At 39.7% G+C, this 21,732-nt stretch overlaps 2 protein-coding genes and 1 long non-coding RNA gene across 7 annotated transcripts in view; 2 read left to right on the forward strand and 1 right to left on the reverse strand.

Annotated features, from left to right (window-relative positions):
• PATJ (PATJ crumbs cell polarity complex component) overlaps positions 1-10,588 on the reverse strand; it is a 365,401-nt gene extending 354,813 nt beyond the window's left edge. For all 5 annotated transcript variants that reach the window (XM_061121728.1, XM_061121726.1, XM_061121727.1 and 2 more), the window contains exon 1: positions 10,459-10,588. The gene's annotated coding sequence lies outside the window, so the exon portion shown is untranslated. The remainder of the gene's footprint in view (positions 1-10,458) is intronic.
• A 100-nt stretch (positions 10,589-10,688) lies between these two features.
• On the forward strand, positions 10,689-13,545 carry LOC133041265 (uncharacterized). Its single transcript, XR_009689203.1, has 3 exons — positions 10,689-10,753; positions 11,013-11,122; positions 12,884-13,545. It is a non-coding gene; the product is annotated as an uncharacterized LOC133041265 (long non-coding RNA).
• Positions 13,546-18,371: 4,826 nt separating this feature from the next.
• The window catches only part of TM2D1 (TM2 domain containing 1), a 48,056-nt gene continuing 44,695 nt past the window's right edge, over positions 18,372-21,732 (forward strand). The window contains exons 1-2 of the mRNA XM_061121730.1: positions 18,372-18,563; positions 20,787-20,860. Of these exons, the coding sequence (XP_060977713.1) occupies positions 18,406-18,563; positions 20,787-20,860 (232 nt within the window). The 5' untranslated portion in view covers positions 18,372-18,405. The remainder of the gene's footprint in view (positions 18,564-20,786; positions 20,861-21,732) is intronic.

The following is a 21,732-nucleotide window of genomic DNA, read 5'->3' on the forward strand; positions in this document are numbered from 1 at the left end:
CAGGAAATACCTGATCTGTCTTAATTGCTATTATAAATAATCTGAGAACATATGGATTTATAGAGCATAGCTGGCTGGAAGATGGGAGGTAATCACAAAGACATTTTCTATTTGGGGAATTAATGAAGTATAAATCTTGGGGTTCCCCAAACCGAAGAGGATTCCTTTAAGAAAATGCTTCTGTGTATGTTGTTCACAACTGGTCTGGTAACCCCAAACCAAACAAAAAATAATGTGTTCCTAGGTTGAATTTTACTCAACACATTAAAAATATCAGTAAAAGTCTGTTAAAAATCACAGTAAAAGTCTGTTAGAAATATATTTATGAGTAACTTAACATCAGTCTATGTTTAAGGAGGTATTTTAAGCATGCTGATAATATGTCCTAGTATGAAACAGTGACATTCTTTGGAAGCTGTATCTACTGGCTGGGGGCTCCTCCAGAAAGGAATTCTGTGCCTAGTTCCTGTGTTCCTCTTTCTTGCCTGTAACCTCGGAATCACGATTAAGGTTTGGTGCTGGGTAAGCGCTCTCATTTACAGGAGGGCAATTCAACCCTTTTTGTTAACACAGGAACACCAGCTAATCCATGCATGTGTATTCAGTCACTCAGTCGTGTCTGACTCTGCAGCCCCATGAGCCGTATGTAGCTCGCCAGGCTCCTCTGGCCACAGAATTTTCCAGCCAAGGATACTGGAATAGGTTGCTACTTCCTACTCCAGGGGATCTTCCCGACTTAGGGAATCGAAGCTTACACCTCCTGCATTGGCAGGCAGATTCTCTACCACTACATCACCTGGAAGCCCCATTATCTAACAGACACATTGAATAAGGACAACAATAAGTTTCAGGATATATGAACTATTTTCCCCCTTTTTAAGAAAATAATATATATTGGTGTATGTCTCATTTTCTAGATTTAGAAAGATAGTCAATATAATAATAATGATTACTTAAGGGAACAAGTGAGGAAGGGGAGATAAAAAATTAGACCTGTACTTTATAAATACTAGGGCTGTTTTTTTTTATTATTATATTTTATATTATATTTATATTATATATATATATATATTAAATTAAATATATATTATATATTATAATTTTATTATTAAAAAGCATGTATTATGTTTATAACTTGAAAAGTAAAAGGGACAAAATGGCTAAGATGGCCTAATGAGAGATCAAGATAGATACATAGCAAGAAAATGACAACACAATAGGATGATTATATTGTAAGGCATATACATACAATAGCAAGGGAGTGTACCATATGCAAAATAGATGGGGAAATAATGGAAACAGTGAGAGACAATTTTTGGGGGTTCCAAAATTCCTGTAGATGGTGACCGCAGCCATGAAGTTAAAAGACACTTGCTCCTTGGAAGAAAAGCTATGACAAACCTAGACAGCATATTAAAAAGCAGAGACATTACTTTACCAACAAAGGTCCATCTAGTCAAAGCTATGGTTTTTCCAGTAGTCATGTATGGATGTGAGAGTTGGACTATAAAGAAAGCTGAGCGCAGAGGAATTGATGCTTTGAAACTGTGGTGTTGGAGAAGTCCCTTGGACTGCAAGGAGATCCAAGCAGTCAATCCTAAAGGAAATCAGTCCTGAATATTCATTGGAAGGATTGATGCTGAAGCTGAAAACTCCAATACTTTGGTCACCTGATGCAAAGAACTGAGTCACTGGAAAAGACCCTGTTGCTGGGAAAGATTGAAGGTGGGAGGAGAAGCGGACAACAGAGGGTAAGATGGTTGGATGGCAGATAGCATCACCGATGCGATGGCCATGAGTTTGAGTGGGCTCCGGGAGTTGGTGATGGACAGGGAAGCCTGGGGTGCTGCAGTCCACAGGGTTGCAAAGAGTCAGACATGACTGAGCGACTGAACTGAACTGGACCATGTGCTCAGAGAAATCATAAAAGGAGAGTGACTGCCCTGCCCATGGAAGTTTGGGAATGTTGGAATGAGAACACACGAGAGACCTCTCTCAGAAAAAGAATGGAGTATAAAAGCAGAGTGACCATTTGTCCTCATTTGCCTAAAGTAGTCTCAGATTACTCAGCATCTTTATTAATAGCAATCCATTTCACTCTCAGAGGGTTCCAGTTTGAATGACATATAGGGTGCCCTGAGTTAAGGACTTCTTAAAATTTAGTGAGCCTCAGGATCACCCTGAGGGATTGCTAAAACACAAATTGTAGGACCCACTCCTAGTGTTTCTGATCCTGTACATCTAAGCCAAGTCCTAAGAATCTGCATATCTAACAAAGTTCCCCTGTAATCCTAGTGCGGCTAGTCTAGAGACCACAATCAGAGAATTACCACATACAGGTATAAAAGTGCATGACTCTCAGTGAGACTAGTAACTAGCTCTGAATGAACTAAGGTCTCTAAAGGCAGCAGAAAGGGCAAAAAAGTAATTCAGACCAGTGTTACTACACATGTAGACTGTGGATTGATGCTTCACCCACAGAGATAAGCACCAAAACTGGTACTTAAGCATTTAGAAACCATGGAATGTAGCAGTCATGTAGGTCTATTAAATTTAGTAATAATAAACACAACTTACATTGTGTTTATTTTCATAATTTCCTTTTTCTAACAATTCATTTTTCTAATAATTTCATAAAAATGTCAGTCCTTGAAAGACTAGGAGAGGGGAACCCTAATCTTTCATCACTGAGTTTGAAAAGCACTGGTTCAGACAGACTATTTTGAGAGGGTCCTTGTAAATAATGCTAAGTAGACTACTCTTTATCCTGTGAGCAGCAGGAAGCAATCAAAGGCTTTTAAGTAGGGAAATATTGAGTCTAGATTTCTATTTAAAAAGGTAATTCTGGTAACAAGATAGATTAGTGGTCTTCAAACTTTTTGAAACACACATTCCCATCAGTTAAAAATACGTTGACCACTCCCCTTACCATCATTATAAATATATATTACTATGTTTACATGTTATATGTGTTTTAAAATATACATAAAATAGAAGCATTATGAGAGTAAGGAAAAAATAATAAAAAGCAAAATTTTATTGTCCTTTTCTTACTCTCTCAAAAGATCTTCCTGCACATTTTTAAAACCATGGTGGTCAATATCTTTCAGTAAGGATTCAGGTTAGAACCTGGTTAGCCATCCAATCCTACGACTCATATTTATGAAAAGCTAAACTATGTCCACAGAACACACCTGGATAATTACCACAACTTCATGATGTTAAGTAGTATCTAGGGAAGGGCACTAGGGCTTTCAGAGTATATGAGGTCAGAAGGAAGAAATGCAATAACTGTATAACTGACTGACCAGGAAGTAGCATGGATGGAACCCATGTTTCATTCATTCTATGGTCATAGGAAATCTCTGGCCAAAGAATTTTGACCTCTTTGGCCGGGCATAGAAACTGACAGGGCTTACAGCAAGGAATTTCAAGCTTGTTTAGACATGGTAAAGCTGCGTCTACCTTGTGGTAGACAGGCTACCTACAATGGGTCAGAGGCCAGGCATTAAAATGCCACGGCGTGCTGCTGTCCTCAGAGCTGCACAGGCCCCAGAGAACCAGTAGTCTATTATGCTTACCAGCTTCCACTCCATCATTGATCAAGAGAGTGTGTGCCATGAATTTTTCATGTCTGGTTCACTGTGGGATTTGACTGAAGGAAATTATTATAATATTGTGGCTTTTAAAAAATACCCATGCCCTTAGCCATTACCAATTAATGCAATATTTGAGAAAAACTGCTGCAGAGTTAGAAATTTAATTTGATTTAAATTTCTAGGTGGAGGAAACTTACTGAAAAGATTTATTAACTGCCTTAGTTCAAGAATGTAGGCCAATTAAGGACCCTGAGAAACATACTCTGCAGATTCCCAGTAGCACACAAGACTATAACTCCCTAAGACATCTATGTTTCTTTCTTAAATTGAGCAAGATATCTTATGTCTTGAAAATTTGGTTTAACAAGACATCTTATATTTTTATCTTAGAAAACTGAAAGAAAAGATCACTGGCATCCTGTATAAGGGAAGCACAGGTAGTCAGCCTGTTACTGCAGGTGGAATCGGGCAGATCACAGTTAGACTGCATGTAACTCTTCAATGGCAGTTCCCCAGAGCTCAAGGAAACTGGGGACTCTGAACAATCTAAATGCTATTAACTACAGATGAAGTCATGATTTCAGAGGTTATTCAAAAATTGGAATACATGAGCAACTTTAAATTTCTACTGCTTCCTTAGCAGAGCAAAGCTCAAGTTGTATCTAGTTGCCATGGCCATGTCTTCAAAGCTCAGTGTTTATGAGGTACTGATTAAATAGAAAACAAACTCTCCTTGCCAAGGAGTAACAATGGCTCTTCACTCAAACTACAGATAAACACACCTGCTGTCATCCTAGTGTAGAGTCAAGGCAGGTCTCCTAGCCTGCATCCCTATCAAACAGCAAAGCCTTTTCTAAACCCCTTAGATGTTAAAAAAAAAAAACAAAACACTGTATTCTTGGCTGCCATCAAAACACCATACTCCTGGAATTTTGGAAACAGATGTATATAAATTCTAAAATGATCCTGATATTTCAGGGCCATGTGCCTAAGCCACAGGCAATGTTTAAGTCCACTTAATGTTGGACATTTAGGACATGCTGAAGTCGAAGCTGAAAAATTCCATGTTAAACTCAGAACTGAAAACTAAGTCATTTTATCAGAATAATTCAATTAGATACATACTAACTTTTCTCACTAAACAATTCATAGTTAACCAAAGCATATCAGTTTCTGCCTATAACCTGTCCATTGTGTATAAACAAAGTTAAACTGTTTTATGACATGCTCCTTTTTTCCTGTTGGTGGCAGTTTTTTTCCAATGGTCAGCAAAAAAAAATAATAATAAACTGAGCAATTTTCACTTACAGATCTCTGATGTGTAGCCAGTCACTCACTCTCTGAAAGAACCGGGCATTCACACTCCTCATTAATGGTTAGTTTCCACCTCAAATATTCTGTTCAGCTCTTCCCACATTGCAGACTATATGCCCTTAACCTCTCCCAGAAATAGAGTCATGCCACATTTGGGGTGCTTGTGATACTCAAAACAATCCGAACAAATTGTGAAATAGGCCAAACTATTCCCTGCTGGCTCAGATGGTATCCACCTGCAACGTGGGAGACCTGGGTTCAAACCCTCGATTGGGAAGATCTCCTGGAGGAGGGCATGGCAACCCACTCCAGTATTCTTGCCTGGAGAATCCCCATGTCCAGAGGACCCGGGCAGGCTACAGTCTATGGGGTTGAAAAGAGTAGGACATGACTGAGTGACTAAGCACTTGCTTTAGACACCTTTCACACTAACGTTCATCCTTCTCTTGACCTTTTCCCAAAATCCATCTCATCTGTCATTAAATCAAGTAACTAGTTTTTGGGTGCCTACTATGTACACTGCAGGATCATTCTGTATAATGTCTCATTTATCTTAACGATGTATCATCTTTTTGTAAACGCAGAAAAGATCTTGCAATTTCAAAAACTAAGGGGAAAGCACTCTGAAAGGGTAATGACAGGAAGACTGCAACTGCCACTTTGTGGGGAGGGAAGGTCAACTGCTGAAGGCTTTTTCAGCAACTAGCTACTTCAAAAATGAGAGTCAGAGATTTCACATTTTCAATAGGGAGGGAAAGAACGTTTGTAAACTTGACCATCAACATCTACTTACTTCATCTTCCTCTCCTACCACACTCCCTCCTGGAGCTTCATTTCAAGTTCCAGAAAATAATACGGTGAGGGACTGCCTTTCCCATTGCAGAAGCCTTACCCAGGCCCTGTTATCAACATCATGCCTGTCAATTAAGGGCTAACGTTAAATGAAAACAGGTCTGTCTGTCCCTGAAATGCTGCAGACCTGGGCCTCAAAGCTATCTGCTAACCAGACGTGTGCACAGCATCAAAGCAAAGGGCAACACTGGTTTGGCTTGTTGTTTTAAGAGTAAGATCAATATTAGAGAATGCTCATTTCACACAGATTTTACTAACTTCATTTAACCACAAGGCAGCTTCACAAATGCATGCAGTCAATATAGAAACAATTCAAATCTGAAATTCTTAAAACACAAACTACCTTTGTTTACAATATTACTGGGTGGCAGGGTTTTAAACTATAAAAATGGCAATTATACTACATGTTTATCCTTCAACTTTATCTCAATTTTACATTTTTAAGATTTAGTCATGATGATATACAAGCTCCTTTCCATTCACTGTAACTACGTGATTAGTAGGAATTCATGATTCATTCACCTAATCTCCTGTTGAGCATTCCCTACTGGTCACTAACACAAACAAGGGATTAGAACTAAATATCTTTTTTGATAATCAGCTTTTTTCCAGGTGATCCAATAATCAATTCTCAAAATACAGGAGAATCTATAGTTTACAAGCTTTGAAATCATAGAGACCTGGGTTCCATTCCTGGAACCAGCTCTGTGTTCTTGTGGCCAATTGCTAAAATTTTCCTATGTTTTAGCTTCCTTATTAATAAAGTAATTAATAAAAGTATTACATATCTATAGTTGGATGGACTAAATAAGAGATTATAAAGCAGCCTGAATGCAGTGGACATTCAATAAACAGTAGCTACCTGGTGACTCAGCAGTAAAGAATTCACCTGCAATACAGGAGACAGCCAGGTATCTTCCTGGGTCGGGAAGATGCCCTGGAGGAGGGCATGACAACCCACTACAGTATTCTTGCCTAGAGTCTCATGGACAGAGGAGCCTGGCAGGCTACAGTCCAAAGGTTTGCAAAGAGTCAGACACGACTGAAACAATGGCGCACACACTATTATTATCATTAACATCTCTTTTCAATCAAAATTATCTAAGCTATTTGGGGGCTTCAAAAAAACAAGTAATTGTTTTAGCTGCGATTTTTCTTCTGTAGTCAGTAGTAGTTGCTTCTCAAAAAACTAAACAAAAAATTTCACCAATGCAATGAATACAAGGGAGGTAGGAGTGGGGATGCCTAAATTTGGGAGTTTAAAAAAAAAAATCAATTTATAAATCAAAATGTAAGGGCTTCAGTAAACCAAACCCTCTTAAGGATAAACATATATTGAATCCTAACCCACTGCTATTCAATAGAAATATAGTGTAAGCCACAGATGTAATTTAAAATTTTTCTAGTAGCCACATGTAAAGCAAAAAGAAACAAGTAAAAGTAATTTAAATAATATATTTAATTGTCGTTGTCATTCAGTTGCTAAGTCATGTCTGACTCTGCAACTTCATGGACTGCAGCCTGGCAGGCTCCTCTGTCCATGGGATTTCCCAGGCAAGAATACTGGAGTGGGTTGCCATTTCCTTCTCCAGGTTATCGTAATTATCCTAATATATATAAATTATCATTTCAATATGTAAATAATATTAAAACTAAGGTATTTAGGTTTTTACACTGTCTTCAAAATTTGATGTCTATTTATACTTACAGTCTATTTATATATTTCAACCCCAACTAGCCCTATTTCAAGTGCTTAGTCACAAAAGCAAGTGGCTAACCATGCTGTCAGTGCAGTTTTAACCTAGGCTTTTTCAGAAAGATCTCTGTATAGTGTTTTGTTTTTTTTTTTGTATAGTGTTTTTAGCAAAGACTTTTATCAGCTAATACAGCCTCGACACCTTTTATCAAAGTAACTGTCAGAATGAGGGAGCATCCCTCGTGGCTCAGCAGTAAAGAATTCACCTGCAATGCGGGAGACGCGGGTTCGATCCCTGGGTTGGGAAGATCCCCCGGAGGAAAGAATGGCAACCCATTGCAGCATTCTTGCCAGGAAAATTCCATGGACAGAGGAGCCTAGCAGGCTTCATTCAGCCCATTGGGTCGCAAAGGGTTGGGAGTGACCAAAGCATTGAGCAGAGCAGATCAGAATGAGACCACTTTAAAACTAGAGTTCTTTTTTTTTTTTAGTGCTTCTAAATAACTTTATTTTTTTTTCCATTTATTTTTATTTGTTGGAGGCTAATTACTTTACAATATTGTAGTGGTTTCTCCCAATAAAAACAACAAACTCCTTCATTCTATCAGAATTCAACATCTCAGTGGAAGAGCAAAAAGCAGGAGAAGAATGCCTTACGGTTTACAAGACACATTCTTGAACATGATTTCATTTCAACCTCCCCAAACTCAGTGAGGTAGATTATTTACAAATGGGAAAACAGGGGCAGAGTCAAGTGACCTGTCAAGAGTTATATGGTAGGTCGACTTAATCCGCTGTCTGCAAACTCTGCAGGCTACACAGTTGTGCAAACACAAAAACTAAGCAGGTCTTTTTCATTTTTCTCTCTCCATTAGCACCAGAACCTAGAATGAATGCTTTTTAAAAAGGCATCCAAATCTACTCAAAAGCATCTGAATGGGGTGGGGGCGGGGAGGGGTGGGTATGGCAAACAGCAATGGTCAAGGGATCTCAAAAATTAAGGTGGAATAGACCTGTTTCTCAAAAAGTTTATTCTACTACCAAGGTGAGCAAAATCTTGAGTAAACAAATTAAACCCACTTTAGTTTCCCCAACCTAATGTATTTTTGTTAAAGTTTAACAAAGCAGAGATAGACTGCTTGGTTGTTTAGTTAAAGGATAATTATTAAATGCTCTTAAATACAAATGCAATTACAAGGTCTACTGAATGCTGAGCCACTAAGAATCACAAGGTTCTAAAAGGTGAATTCATCATGGGAAAATACACAGATTTTTCTTTTAAAGAATACTCAATGATAGGCAAGATACCATAATGTTATTAGTGGTTACTTTCAATGGTAGGTGTGTTTGTGTGTGCTTTTAGTTCCTTTCCTGAAAATTATCTCCATTTTTTCTACAATAACTACATTAACTTTATAAACTATAAGGGGCTTCCCCTGTGGCTCAGCTGGTAAAGAATCCACCAGCAATGTGGGAGACCTGGGTTCAATCCCTAGGTTGGGAAGATCCCCTGGAGAAGGGAAAGACTGTCCACTCCAGGATTCTGGCCTGGACATGACAGTGACTTTCACTTTCACTTTCATAGTTATAAAAACTATTACTACATGACCAGAACTTATTAAAGCACCTTTAAACACAAATGAGGGCTCAATATAATTTATTTCCAACTTTAAACACAACCATTATTCTGATATACCAAGCTCACCTTATGCAGCCCTTAATAGGATCTCAATTAGAGAAGGGCAAATTTCTTTAGAATACAGTTTATAAATTCTATATGTAAAGAACCATCCAGTTCTGTTACTTATTAATTTTCTTATTATTTTAAATTTTGAACAATTCTTATAAAGATGGTTTGGGGCCTAGAAACAGACAAACTCACTATAGCTAAAAGTCGCTACCTCGCCTAACTTTTTCAGATGCTGCAAAACGAACCGATTTTAGTTTTTACCTCCACTCCTCCCTAGCTTTTCCTTTCAAAAGCTTTGAGCAAATAAATTGACAGCCAGTAGGATCTTAGACTGCCTACAAATGGTATTAACATACTCGGTGTAACAGACGTCTTTATTTTCTAGGTCTCCAGAAGTCTTCTCAGCTCTTTTAAGAAACATTTGTTTATTGCACTCCTACCAATGGCCAGACTCTGAACGCAGCTGAGAAGGTCCTTAAAGGCCACCCTCTCAATCGCGCAGACAAACCAGTAAACAACTAATTCAAATCCAAAGTGATAAGAGCCATCTGGAGATATGACAAACTGCCAAGACAACACTTCAGGGGGAGATTAATTCGGCTTGCTAGGTGTCCCTGGAGGGTTGAGATGCTTGGAGGAGGTAAGGGGAAAGGATGTGAAAATGCTTTGCTGAGCTTGACTTAGAGCAGGAATCCTGCGATTTCCCCAAAGGCTGCAGGCAGAGCGCTCTCCGCCTGGTCCTCCCCATCTAAAGAGTGAGGCTAGCAGAGCCTAGGCCTGACCGTCGGCCTGGGAACTCGGCTACGTGACCACCAGCAACCAGATGGGGACCTGGGCACCCCGTCCTCCGGGACTCCGAGCAGGCCACCACCTGTTCACTCCTTTCACCGTCACCAGTTGGGGCGACTCTGCCCAGCTCTCGGGGCGAAGCGCAGGCACCCATCTGGGTGCAAAATTTGGTCCCGGCCTCTCCCGGTACAGACCAGGGCCGAGATTTGAGGGCCGCCAGGGCGCGGCGGGGCGGCTGCGCGGCCCGCGGCCTCCGGCGAGCCCAGCACCGAGGGGCGGGGATCACCATGGGGTCCCAGCGCCCCACGCAGGAGGACGGCACCCCGCGCCCTCCACGGCCTGGCCGAGCGCCCAGCGGCGCCCAGGGTCTCCCGTGCCCACTCTTCCCGGACGACTGACGAAGAGCGCGCCGGGACAGGGCGGGAGGCTCCGGACGCGGGGAGAGCGGCCCCGTCCGGTTCGAGGCGCGGGGTTCCCGCGGCGCAGCGCGCGCTTGCCCGGCTGGCCCCCCGCTTTACCTGATCGAGCGGAGGCGCCGGTGGGAGCCCGGAGCTGGCGGGCGGGCAGGTTCGGCGTCAGCCCTCCCTCACCTGGGCGGAAGTGAGAAGCCCCGGGCGACCTCACCTGGCAGGCCCTCCCCTCTCTCCTGCCCTCCCCGGCCGGGGCGGGGCGCCGAGGTGGCGCGGGAGGGGCGGGAGGGCGAGTCTGGGGCTGCTGGCGGCCGACTCGCGGGGTAGCGCAGGGGCGTGAGCTTCTCTACTTTCTGCAGGTGAAGCTCTGCTGGGCGAGGGAGTGCTAAGGAGCCAGAAAAAGGTGGGATCTGCGGGCCAAGAGGGTAGACGAAGAGCCAAGTGGTGGGGAGATCTGGTTGGACCGGTGTGGGAGGGCTGGGCTGAGAGGAGACCTGAAACCAAGGAAACTAAAGAAGGACATTGATGAAAGGATTTGGTCCAATCTGCGTGGTCCCTCTCTGTACTTCTCCTTCCCCGTTCTGTCATCTCTCCTTGTGTCTTCATCTGTTGACCCAACGTAAAATTCTAAGTATAACTGAGGTTATTTTTTTCTCATTTAGTTGAGGAAAGAAACCAGTGTAGCAGTATTTGCTTGCGATATGCTGAGCGCTAGCTTGTTCATCACCTCACTGGCCCTGTGAAAAAACCGACGAAGAAACCGCACCTACAGGTTAGGTAGTCTGCCCAAAATTGGGGACCCAGATTGGCTCTTCTGACTCTAAGTCAAGTGTTTATTTCCCTATACGTTTTTAAGCTTTTTATTCTTGATACCATAACTTGACTTGGAGAAATACTGTGTAAAATCTAAAAGGGCTTTATTCCACTCTCACTAATGCAACTAACTAAAATTTTGATTCTTCAGTTATTTGTTCATTAAATAAATCTAGTATTTGTTAAGCAGTGTATGTTAACTGTATGTTAACTATGGGAACACCTCTCCTCAAGGAATATAAAAGACAACTGCAATTGTAAGAACAGCCTTTACAAGATCATACACTTGACACTTCATAGTGTTACCATTAGTTTTTTTATTGTTTTTGTTTTGTTTTGTTTTTAGAAAAATATCACTTGTCAGGCCTGGTAAAAAGATACGCAATTTCAGCATGGCTTCTGCCTCTTAAGAAGAAACAAACTACTTTTTTTGGGGGGGTGGGGGGAGCATATAATTGCTTTACAATGTTGGGTTAGTGCAACAAGGTGAATCAGCTGTTACGTATACACACATTCCCTCCTTCATGAGCCTCCTTCCCACCCCAGCCCCATCCCAACCCCCTAGGTCATCACAGAGCACCCAGCTGAGTTCCCATGCTATGCAGCAGCTTTCCACTAGCTACCTATTTTACACATCATAGTTTATATATATATTAATGCTGCATGCCTGTGTGCATGCCAAATCACTTCAGTTGTATCCAACTCTTTGTGACCCCATGGACTGTAGTCCACCAGGCTCCTCTGTCCATGGAATTTTCCAGGCAAGAATACTGGAGTGGATTGCCATTTCCTTCTCCATTTATGTATATGACTCAGAGTTTTTGTTGTTGTCTTTACCTCTGAGAACTCTCAAGAGTATCTTATTGATAGAATGATGAAGATGCGCACAATTTTTAAGAATATATCTCTGAAGTCAGAAGATCTGAGTTTGAATCCTGATTCCACCATTTCCTAAAATATGTGACTTTGACAAGTTGCTTAAATATTCTAAATCCTGTTAGTGAAATTTTGGTAACAGTGTTTTTACTTTACATGGTATTTTTGAAAGTTGAATGAAGAAATTACACGTCTTGCATACACCTGGCACATAGAAAGTGCTCAATAAATAAAGCAGCACATAGATGGCGTGAACATGACAGATACATGTGACAGCAAGGACAAAGCCAAGGAGTAGGAGTAAATAAAGTGAGGCCAGAGCAGATGGTGGAGGGCCCGAACATATTACAAAGAACTTTAAGTTATAAGACTTCATCCTTCATCTCTAAGAAATTAAAGAACCACTGAAAAGTTTTGAATAGGATTTTTATTTTTTACTTTTTATAAAATGATTGGTGTTTATTTAATTTTTAAAAATGCTTTATTTCTTTAGAGCAGTTTTAGGATGTAAATTGAACAGATTTCTCATGTACCCCCTTTCCCCACACATTCATAGCTCCCCTCTTTATCAACATCCCCCTCCAGAGTGGTATATCTGTTACAACTGATGAACCTATATTATCACATAATCACCCAAAGTACATGGTTTACATTATGGCTCACTCTTGGTATTGTACAGTCTATGGATTTCGACAAATGTATAATGTATTCACCATTATAATACCATGCAGAACACTTTCACAGTCCTAAAAATCCTCTGTGCTCTGCCTATGCATCCCCCAGCCCCCACCCCAGTGCTGCCTTCAGCTCCTGGCAACCACTGACCTTTTAATTGTCTCCACAGTTAGACTATAAAGAAGACTGAGTGCTGAAGAATTGATGCTTTCAAACTGTGGAATTGGAGAAGACTCCTGAGAGTCCCTTGGACTGCAAGGAAATCAAACCAGTCAATCCTAAAGGAAATCAATCCTGAATATTCATTGGAAGGACTGATGCTGAAGCTGCAGCTCCACTACTTTGGTCACCTGATGCAAAGAGCACACTCATTGGAAAAGACTGATACTGGGAAAGACTGGAGGTAGGAGAAGGGGACAAGAGGACGAGATGGTTGGATGGCATCATCGACTCAGTGGACATGAGTTTGTGAAAGCTCCGGAAGACGGTGAAGGAAGGGAAGCCTGGCGTGCTATACCCCATAGGGTCGAAAAGACTCAGACACAACTGAGCAACTGAACAACAACAATAGTTTCATCATTTCCAGAATGTCGGGTAGTGGGAATCATACAGTATGTAGCCTTTTCAGGTTGGCTATTTAGTAACATGCATTTAAGGTGTTTCCATGTCTCTTCATGGCTTAATAGCTTAGCACTGAATAATATTCAATTTTCTGGATGGGCCATAGATTATGTATCTGTTCACCTACTGAAGGACATCTTATACTTCTAAGTTTGGGCAATTATGAATAAAACTGCTCTCAGTATGTCTATGGGTTTTTTGTCTGGAGAAATATTTTCAACTCCATTGGGTAAAATCCAAGGAACTTAAATAAAATTTTGAATATGATAGAGGTTTTGTGTTTTCTTAAGTGAAAGATTAATCTGGAGGCAGTGTGAAACATGGGTTGACAAAGTTGGGGAGAAGGCCTAGAATCAAAAAGAGGAAGGAAAGAGGCATTGTAGCAAGGTACATAGAAAATGATGAATACCTGAAATAGGGTGAGAATATAGAATTAGAAAAAAAATGAGAACTTGGGACTTTCCTGGTGATCCAGTGGTAAGGACTCAGCATTTCCACTGCAGGAGGCAAAAGTTCAATCCCTAGTCAGGGAACATGCCTCATGGTATGACGGGAAAAAAAGGAACAGTTAAAAGTATCAGTTGCGTACTGATTAGATAAAGGGATTAAAGAAGAAAAAGGAAAAAATTGAAGTGCAAAAATGATCCTAAGCTCGGAACCTAATAAAAGAGATACTGGTGGTGAAACTTACTTAATAGAAAAGCCAGTTTATTCTGTTTTGTTTTATTGAGAAGCATGACTCTGATAAAGTCAGTATTACAGCCTACATTTGACATTCAAGATGAAATATACTTGGCATAGAGTATACCTTATTAAGTGATGAGTCAACGTTACTTTAATTGGATGGTGGGCAGTTAGACTGGTGCATCAAAGAGAAGACACAGAAATACTTGAGAGCATGGATGTAAAAAATTCCTAAAGATGTGAAAAGACCAGGTATTATAAATTTATCACAAGAGAAAAAAAATGCCCATCTTACATAAAAAAGAAATTTGGGGGAGAGTAATGAGCTTTTATCTCAATGATTCTGTTCTAATCATTGAAATAGGAATCAGATTGCTCTGGGCAAAAGTATGTGTTAATGTAATTAGGTGTATACTAGAATTTTAGGAATGAAAAGATCCAATGTTGCTGAGCCCTTGAATTCCAGAGGAAGCTTTGCTTCAGGCTTCACTGGTAATCCTCTTTCCCAATGTTTCTACATAGCAATTTCCATATTGGGCTGTGCTGTTCATGTCCTTTACTTTCTGCAGAATGTCCAAAGAAATCTATAGAATTTTTATGTGACAAAGAAATTTTGCATTGAAAACATGCCTAAGTTTGAGATTTAACAACCCTTTTACTAAAATTAGACAATGTAGTAATCCTATGATCAGAGACTATACTTGCAAAAATGTAAAGTAACGTATTTTACTGAGCCATGAGAAAATAGATTAAAGTACAGTTAGAAGAGAGAGTAGACTATAATCAAATCAAGAAAGTTAAAACTCTTTCATGGGAAGAGTTTTGTTCTTTTCAGTTTGTATATTGTGGGGGAGAACAAAGATAATCACTAGAATCATAAAAATAGATTTTGTAATAGGATTAACAAAGCACAAGCATTTTAAAACAGTTAATTGTTCAAAATCTATATGAAAAATAACACAAATATCGGCAATATTCCTGCAGTCATCAGGAGAATATCTAATTTTGTCATAATTTCAATAAACTCAAGTTAGAAAGATGCTTCCTTTCACCTTCTGATTTTCTTTATATAGTATTTTGAAAATTGATTCAGAATTTTTTTTTTTGACCAAGCCACTGGCTTCTGTGATTTTAGTTCCCCAACCACAGATTGAATCCAGGCTCAATGCAGTAAGAACAGAGTCCTAACCCCTGGACCATGAGGAAATTCCCCAGAACTTTTTGAAAGTAGTCAAAATGCAAAGTCACAATCTTTTGTCATCAGATACTATGTATAACAGACATTCCAATCTTTATCCTTGAATTTTATCTGATCCTTGGCCCCAACCCCTTTCCGAAATTTCATCACAGGATGAGGTTGCGGGATGGTGGTGAGCTGTATATTATACATACTATTGGTAATTTTCTAAACGCAGTGTTAATGGTTAATTTTCTTGGCTGTACATTTTTAGGTGGTCATGTATTCTATGAAGAAATAACCCTGTTCCCCCAGTTTGGCCTTGATTTTGAATTATTTTGATGCCAGTGGCAAAATATTGCATTCCCAGAACTCTTTGGGAGTTATCTTATCAAAACCCTCTACTACTACAATAACTAGTACATGCTTCTTTTGTAGCAATTACCAAACTATTTTAACTATTTGTCCTTCCCCCCAGTAAACACAAAGTGTTTAATTACTGGATTCTTGTCTATTTTTTTTCCCTCTGTAGGGCCTTGTCTTATGCTAGATACAAGTAAATGTTTGATAAATATCTTTATGGAGGAGAAGGAGGGACAGAGAGAAAAGAAAAGAAGGAAAGAAGTAAGGAAGGGAAGAAGGAAAGAACAAAGGAAAGGAGGACAGGAGAGAGTGAGGGAGAGAGGGAGGAAAACGGGGAAAAGGAAAGTGTAAGTCCAATTAAAAAAGGAAGTTTAAAATTTGAACTAGTAACTTTCAAATTCCTTATCACTTAAGTCTTTAGGCATACATGTTTTAATTTTTAAAACAGTATAGTAATGCTGCAAAATTGGTTTAAGAAAAACTTTAAATGTAGTTATAATACTAAGGTATTATTGCAAATGGTTTCATCTCTTCTCATTCAAAAATGACCTATCTTGTAATACATTATCTCCAGGTTGTCAAAGTGTGGTCTCTGAGGCAGTAATATCAACATCACTTGTCAGCTGATTAGAAATGCAAATTATCATGCCACATCCTAGATCTAGGCTTCAGCAGTACATAAACCTGGGTTTAGAAGTGGCGAACAAACAAGCAATCAAATTGCCAACATTCGCTGGATCATACAGAAAGCAATATAATTCCAGAAAAACATCTACTTCTGTTTCATTAACTGCACTAAAGCCTTTGACTGTGTGGATCACAACAAACTGTGGAAACTTCTTAAAAGAGATTAGAATATAAGACCACCTTACCTGTCTCCTGAGAAACCTGTATGCAGGTCAAGAAGAAGCAGTTAGAACCAGATATGAAACAACAGACTAGTTCAAAGGAGTATGTAAAGGCTGTATATTGTCACCCTGCTGATTTAACTTCTATGCAGAGTATATCATGCAAAATGCCAGGCTGGATGAATCACAAACTGGAATCAAGAATGCCAGGAGAAACATCAACAGCCTCAGATATGCAGATGATACCATTCTAATGGCAGAAAACAAAGAAGAATCAAAGAGCCTCTTGATGAGGGTAAAAGAGGAAAGTGAAAAAGCTGGTTTAAAACTCAACTTCAAAAAACTAAGATCATGACATCTAGTCCCATCACTTCATGGAAAATAGAAGGGGAAAAAGTAGAAACAGTGACAGGTTTTATTTTGGCGAGGTGGGGGTGGGGGTCCAAAATCACTCTGGACAGTGAATGCAATCATGAAATTAAAACATGTTTGCTCCTTGGAAGAAAAGCTATGACAGACCTAGATAGCATATCAAAAGCAGAGACATCACCTTGTCACCAAATGTCCATATAGTCAAAGCTATTTTTTTTTTTTCAGTAGCCATGTAGAGATGTGAGAGTTGGATCAAAAAGAAGGCTGAGTGTCTAAGAATTGATGCTTTTGAACTGTGGTGCTAGAGAAGACTCTTGCGAGTCCCTTGGACTGTAAGGAGATTCAACTAGTCAATCCTAAAGGAAATCAATCCTGAGTATTCATTGAAGGACTGATGTGGAAACTGAAGCTCCAATATTTTGTCCACCTGATGCAAAGAGCCAACTCATTGGAAAAGACCCCGATGCTGGGAAAGATTGAGGGCAGGAGGAAAAGAGGGCAACAGAGGATGAGATGGTTGATTAGCATTACCTACGCAGCGGACATGAGTTTGAGCAAACTTCGGAAGATGGGGAAGGACAGGGAGGACTGGCTTGCTGCAGTCCACAGGGTTGAAAACAGTCAGACTTGACTTGGCAACTGAACAACAATACTAGATCTTCAGAGTCAGAAACTGAGATGGGCCCAGCCGTCTGCATTTCTTTGGCGATACTGATGCTTCTTAAAGTTTGAGAACCACTGCACATCACAACTAGTCAAAATTAGTCCTGCTGTTGATGAAGAGGCACCACTCAGATTCAAATGTTTTCAGGTTAGAGAAAAATGATTAAATTATCACTTTAAAAAAAAGTACACAGTTTGTTCAGTATAAAAGATAACCCCACTACAGAACTTTTCAGAATACATGGAAATTTAGAAAGATAAGGAAAAAACCCTCCAACTCTTCACTTAGTCATAAACCCATTGGTCTCCTCTTATTTTAGGCCCTTTCCCTCACCTAAATGTTCGCTGTAAAAATAAAGTTGTGAAAATAATTAAAAATTTTAAAACATAAAAAAACCCAAGATATGAAATTTGTTTAAAAAAGAAAAGTATAATATTTATTTTTGTTAATCAAAGTCCTCAAGATTTACTCGTAGCCGCCTTCCGAAAGAGGCCATCTAAGAGCACACATTCTGAAATCAGGCAAACATCAGTTCTATTCCAACTCAGTAACTAAACTCAACACGCTCTTCAGCGCCTTTGAGTTTGGTTCGTTATCTGTAAACCCAAATCCTACCAGACTAACAGAGATGCTTGTAAAGTGTTTATCAAATCGCCCGGCGCCGCCGGTACTTTTGCAGATGGAAAAGTCACAGCAAGATTAGCTTGGGAGTCAGCCGTGCACGGAGGACAGCTGGTTCTCCAAGTGAGAAGCCTTCCTGCTTCTCAAAAAAAAAAAAAAAAAGCTTCCGGCTTTTCAAAGACCAATGGAAGCTCTCCAAAGTAATTCCGCAGGCCTAGGGGAAGGACCTGCCTCTAACAGATGCACTGTCCCTTTAAGAGCCTCCCTCCCTCTACTAGACTCCCGATTAGGCCTAGGCGTAGGCGGAACCGGAAGTTGTAGGGAAGGCGCCGGTCCCCAGCATGGCGGCCGCCTGTCCCTGCAGGCTGATTGCTCCCGAGACTGCTGCCGCCCGGCTCCTGGGTGTCCTGTGGTTCGTGTCAGTCACCACGAGACCTTGGGGAGCTGCCGCCGGAGGCGGCGAAGAAACACTTAAGTGCGAGGACCTCAAACTGGGACAATATCCTCTGTGAGGAGCACCCCATGGGGGTGAGGTAGATTTGGAGTCGAGAGTGGATAGGAACCCTCAGGTCGGGCTAGGGTTGTGCTGAAGGGAACGGCGAACTGTGACCTCTGATGACCGAAGGGGCCTGGGGCGGGGAGTGCAGAGAGATGTGGGGGTGAGAGCGCAGAGGCTCGCCTGTGAGATTTCCTTGGAATTTTACTGATCGTTGGCTCTTCTTTTGATCCACCTTTCTTTCTTTCTTTAATTTTTTTAGTCAGTGGATTTGTTCAACAAACACGTAGATACTGAAGTTTGTCAGGTCATGTTTTTAGGCATTAGAATTAAGTTAAAAGATAGACCCGATTCTGGAAATTTGCCCACTTAGGGGGAGACAAGGAAGATCCCCTGGAGGCGGGCAGGGCATCTCAATCTCCTTGAAATCCCAGACTGTATTGGGGCAAATTCCTGCTCCCCTTTGTGACCGATTTGAGCTTTGAGCTTGGGGATCGCTAAGAGTCCCACACGACTTAGCGACTGAACAATGAAAATAAACAGTGGTACCAACTGAGAGGTGTGTTGCGCTAAATTAGGACCAGTAAGTCACTTAGAACAGTGCCTGGCAATAGTAGGGGCTATATGTGTTTAGCTCTCATGTGTTTACTGAGAATACTGAGGCTGGAGGAGTTAAATAGATCTGTTCATTGTCATGGCTCTGATAAAGGGAGGAGGAATATGAAATGGGAGTTACATTCAAATCAAACTAGGTACTTTTGTATAAAGTTAGATAATTTCATACAAATTGTAGAACAGAAAAATTAAGAACAGACGCCAGAGATGCAAGAAAGATTCTATGAGAGGAAATCTTAAAATTAAGAAAATTCTATTGTATAGTATTTTTATGTGAGTTGAGAGGCCACCGTTACTGAATTTTTACGGAATAGCTCTAATTTGCTGATTACCGTTATGCTAGGAGTTTGAGAATCACTGACCTGGTAAGTTGAGTCCTTTTTTTTTTCGGCAAAAATGTCGCATTGATTTTTTTTTTCTAATAAAATAATTGGGCAGTATGAAGACTTGTGCTTTAAAAAAATTTTTTTTAATCATCATTTTTTAAAACTTGAATTAATTTGTATTTTTGGCTGCGCTGGGTCTTTGTTGCTGCTCTCTGGCTTTCTTTAGTTGCGCTGTGAGGGCTTCTCATTGTGGTGCCTTCTTTTGTCATGGAGTGTGGGCTCAAGGTGCAAGGGCTTGGTTGCTCTGTAACATGTGAAATCTTCTTGGACCAGAGATCAAATCCATGTCCCCTGCAGTAGTAGACAGAATCTTAACCACTGGACTACTAGGAAAGTCCGAGTTGTGCTTTTTGAACCTTAGAAGTGACTGAGCATACAAGATGATGTGAACTGGAAAATGTTATTCCTGGGACAAAGATGACATTTCCAATAGCGATTCATAAACCCGAAGCAGGTGTCAAAGTCTGTCTACAGAGACATGTTGTGAATACCTTACTTACCTCATGTTTGTGTCAATAAAATATTCAGGGAACAGAAAAGCACCACCCCCTCCGCCTCGTGCCCCAAGTGTTGTAAACATCTATTAGAGAATCAATATTATATGTTTCCAAAAGCTTAAAACCCTGTTGGGAAGATCATGTAGACCCACCTAAAATACCATCTTCCTTGCAGTATGATGGAATTTACCTTTGGCTTGGAATCAGGAAATGTGATATTACTACCTATCACTTAATCCACTTTGCATAAGTCACTCAGAGTTTGAGCCCCCATTTGCTTCAGTAATGTGGAAATAATAGTATCCCATGTCACAGGGCTATTTGTGTTGCATGAAATTATATGTATGGTAATACTTGGGCCCTGTGAATAATTTCATCAGACATCTGGAAACTAATTTGTTTTTTTTTTCAAACTGAAGTTCTCTCATAATACTTCGGTGGAGATTTTTACTTTCATTTTTTCTTTGTGCTTTGTGCTTAAACCCTGACTGATGTTCTTTAAGGATGGCACCCTCTGCTAGAGCTTTTAATGTACTTTTCCTTAAATAAATTAATGTTCAGATACTATTTAATGACACTGAAAGTGTATCTGTGCTTGTGCTTCTTGACCTGGACAAGCTAACATCCTCTCTTTACATGTAATTATAAACATAAATATATGACATATTAAAGGCAAGATGATAACATTTTGTATTGGAATGTTGTTTATATTTCCTTAACTTTTCTACATATATTTGTAAAGATCCAAAAATAAATGATGCTACACAAGAACCAGTTAACTGTACAAACTACACGGCTTATGGTAAGACTTCCAGAAACATGTTTTTTTTTTTAATTATTTTTAAAACATTATTTCATAGATGAATGTGTGATTGCTAAAAGTAATTAATAAATGTGTTTTTTCTTGAGTTACTTCATCCTTCTGTTTCCAGAGCAACTTAATATTGGAGAACAGCTACGGGTTGTTAATAGTTAAAAAAAAAAAATCTTATTCTTAAATAATTATATAAATTAAGAAATTTTTTATTTTCATTCTTTTTTTTTTAAAGCTTTTGGAATCAGTTTATATAGCTTTCTTGATGCCTTGTATTTATCATGGTGTGTTTTATAAAGATGCCTCTTTAGATTTTTAATTACTTAGAAAGAACTTGAAAGGAGACTTACAGTTCAGTAATGTGCAGCGAGGAGCTGGTAATATATCACCCATATCTTGCACTTGTAAAATATACTTAGGTACATCCTAAGTATGGAAACAATATGATAAGGATTTTAAGTGCACATCAGTATTTTATTAGCAAGATGGTTTGATAGTGGATAACACCCTCAACCTAATGATGTGGGGAGCTTCTGTTATTCCAAAAAGTATTTAATGCCAGATAAAGATTAATAAGTTGTTTTGTTTAGCCTTTTCTTCTGAAGGGTTATATGTTGGAAAGGAGGTAGATAGATGTATGCTGGAGCTATTTGGATTTGGCATTCATATCTGGCATGGTTCATAATTTGGTTAATACCTACCTAGTATTTAATATCTAGTAATATCTACTATTTAATATCTAGTATTATCAAGAAAAGAACACTTACTGAATATATACTGATTGTTTTATTGTTTAGATGGGAAATAAGGTAATGATTGATGTTTTCTTTATAAATGAAAGCTACTAAACAGACTCATGG

Source organism: Dama dama, chromosome 20 (genome assembly GCF_033118175.1).
Source record: "Dama dama isolate Ldn47 chromosome 20, ASM3311817v1, whole genome shotgun sequence".
Classification (NCBI taxonomy): domain Eukaryota; kingdom Metazoa; phylum Chordata; class Mammalia; order Artiodactyla; family Cervidae; genus Dama; species Dama dama.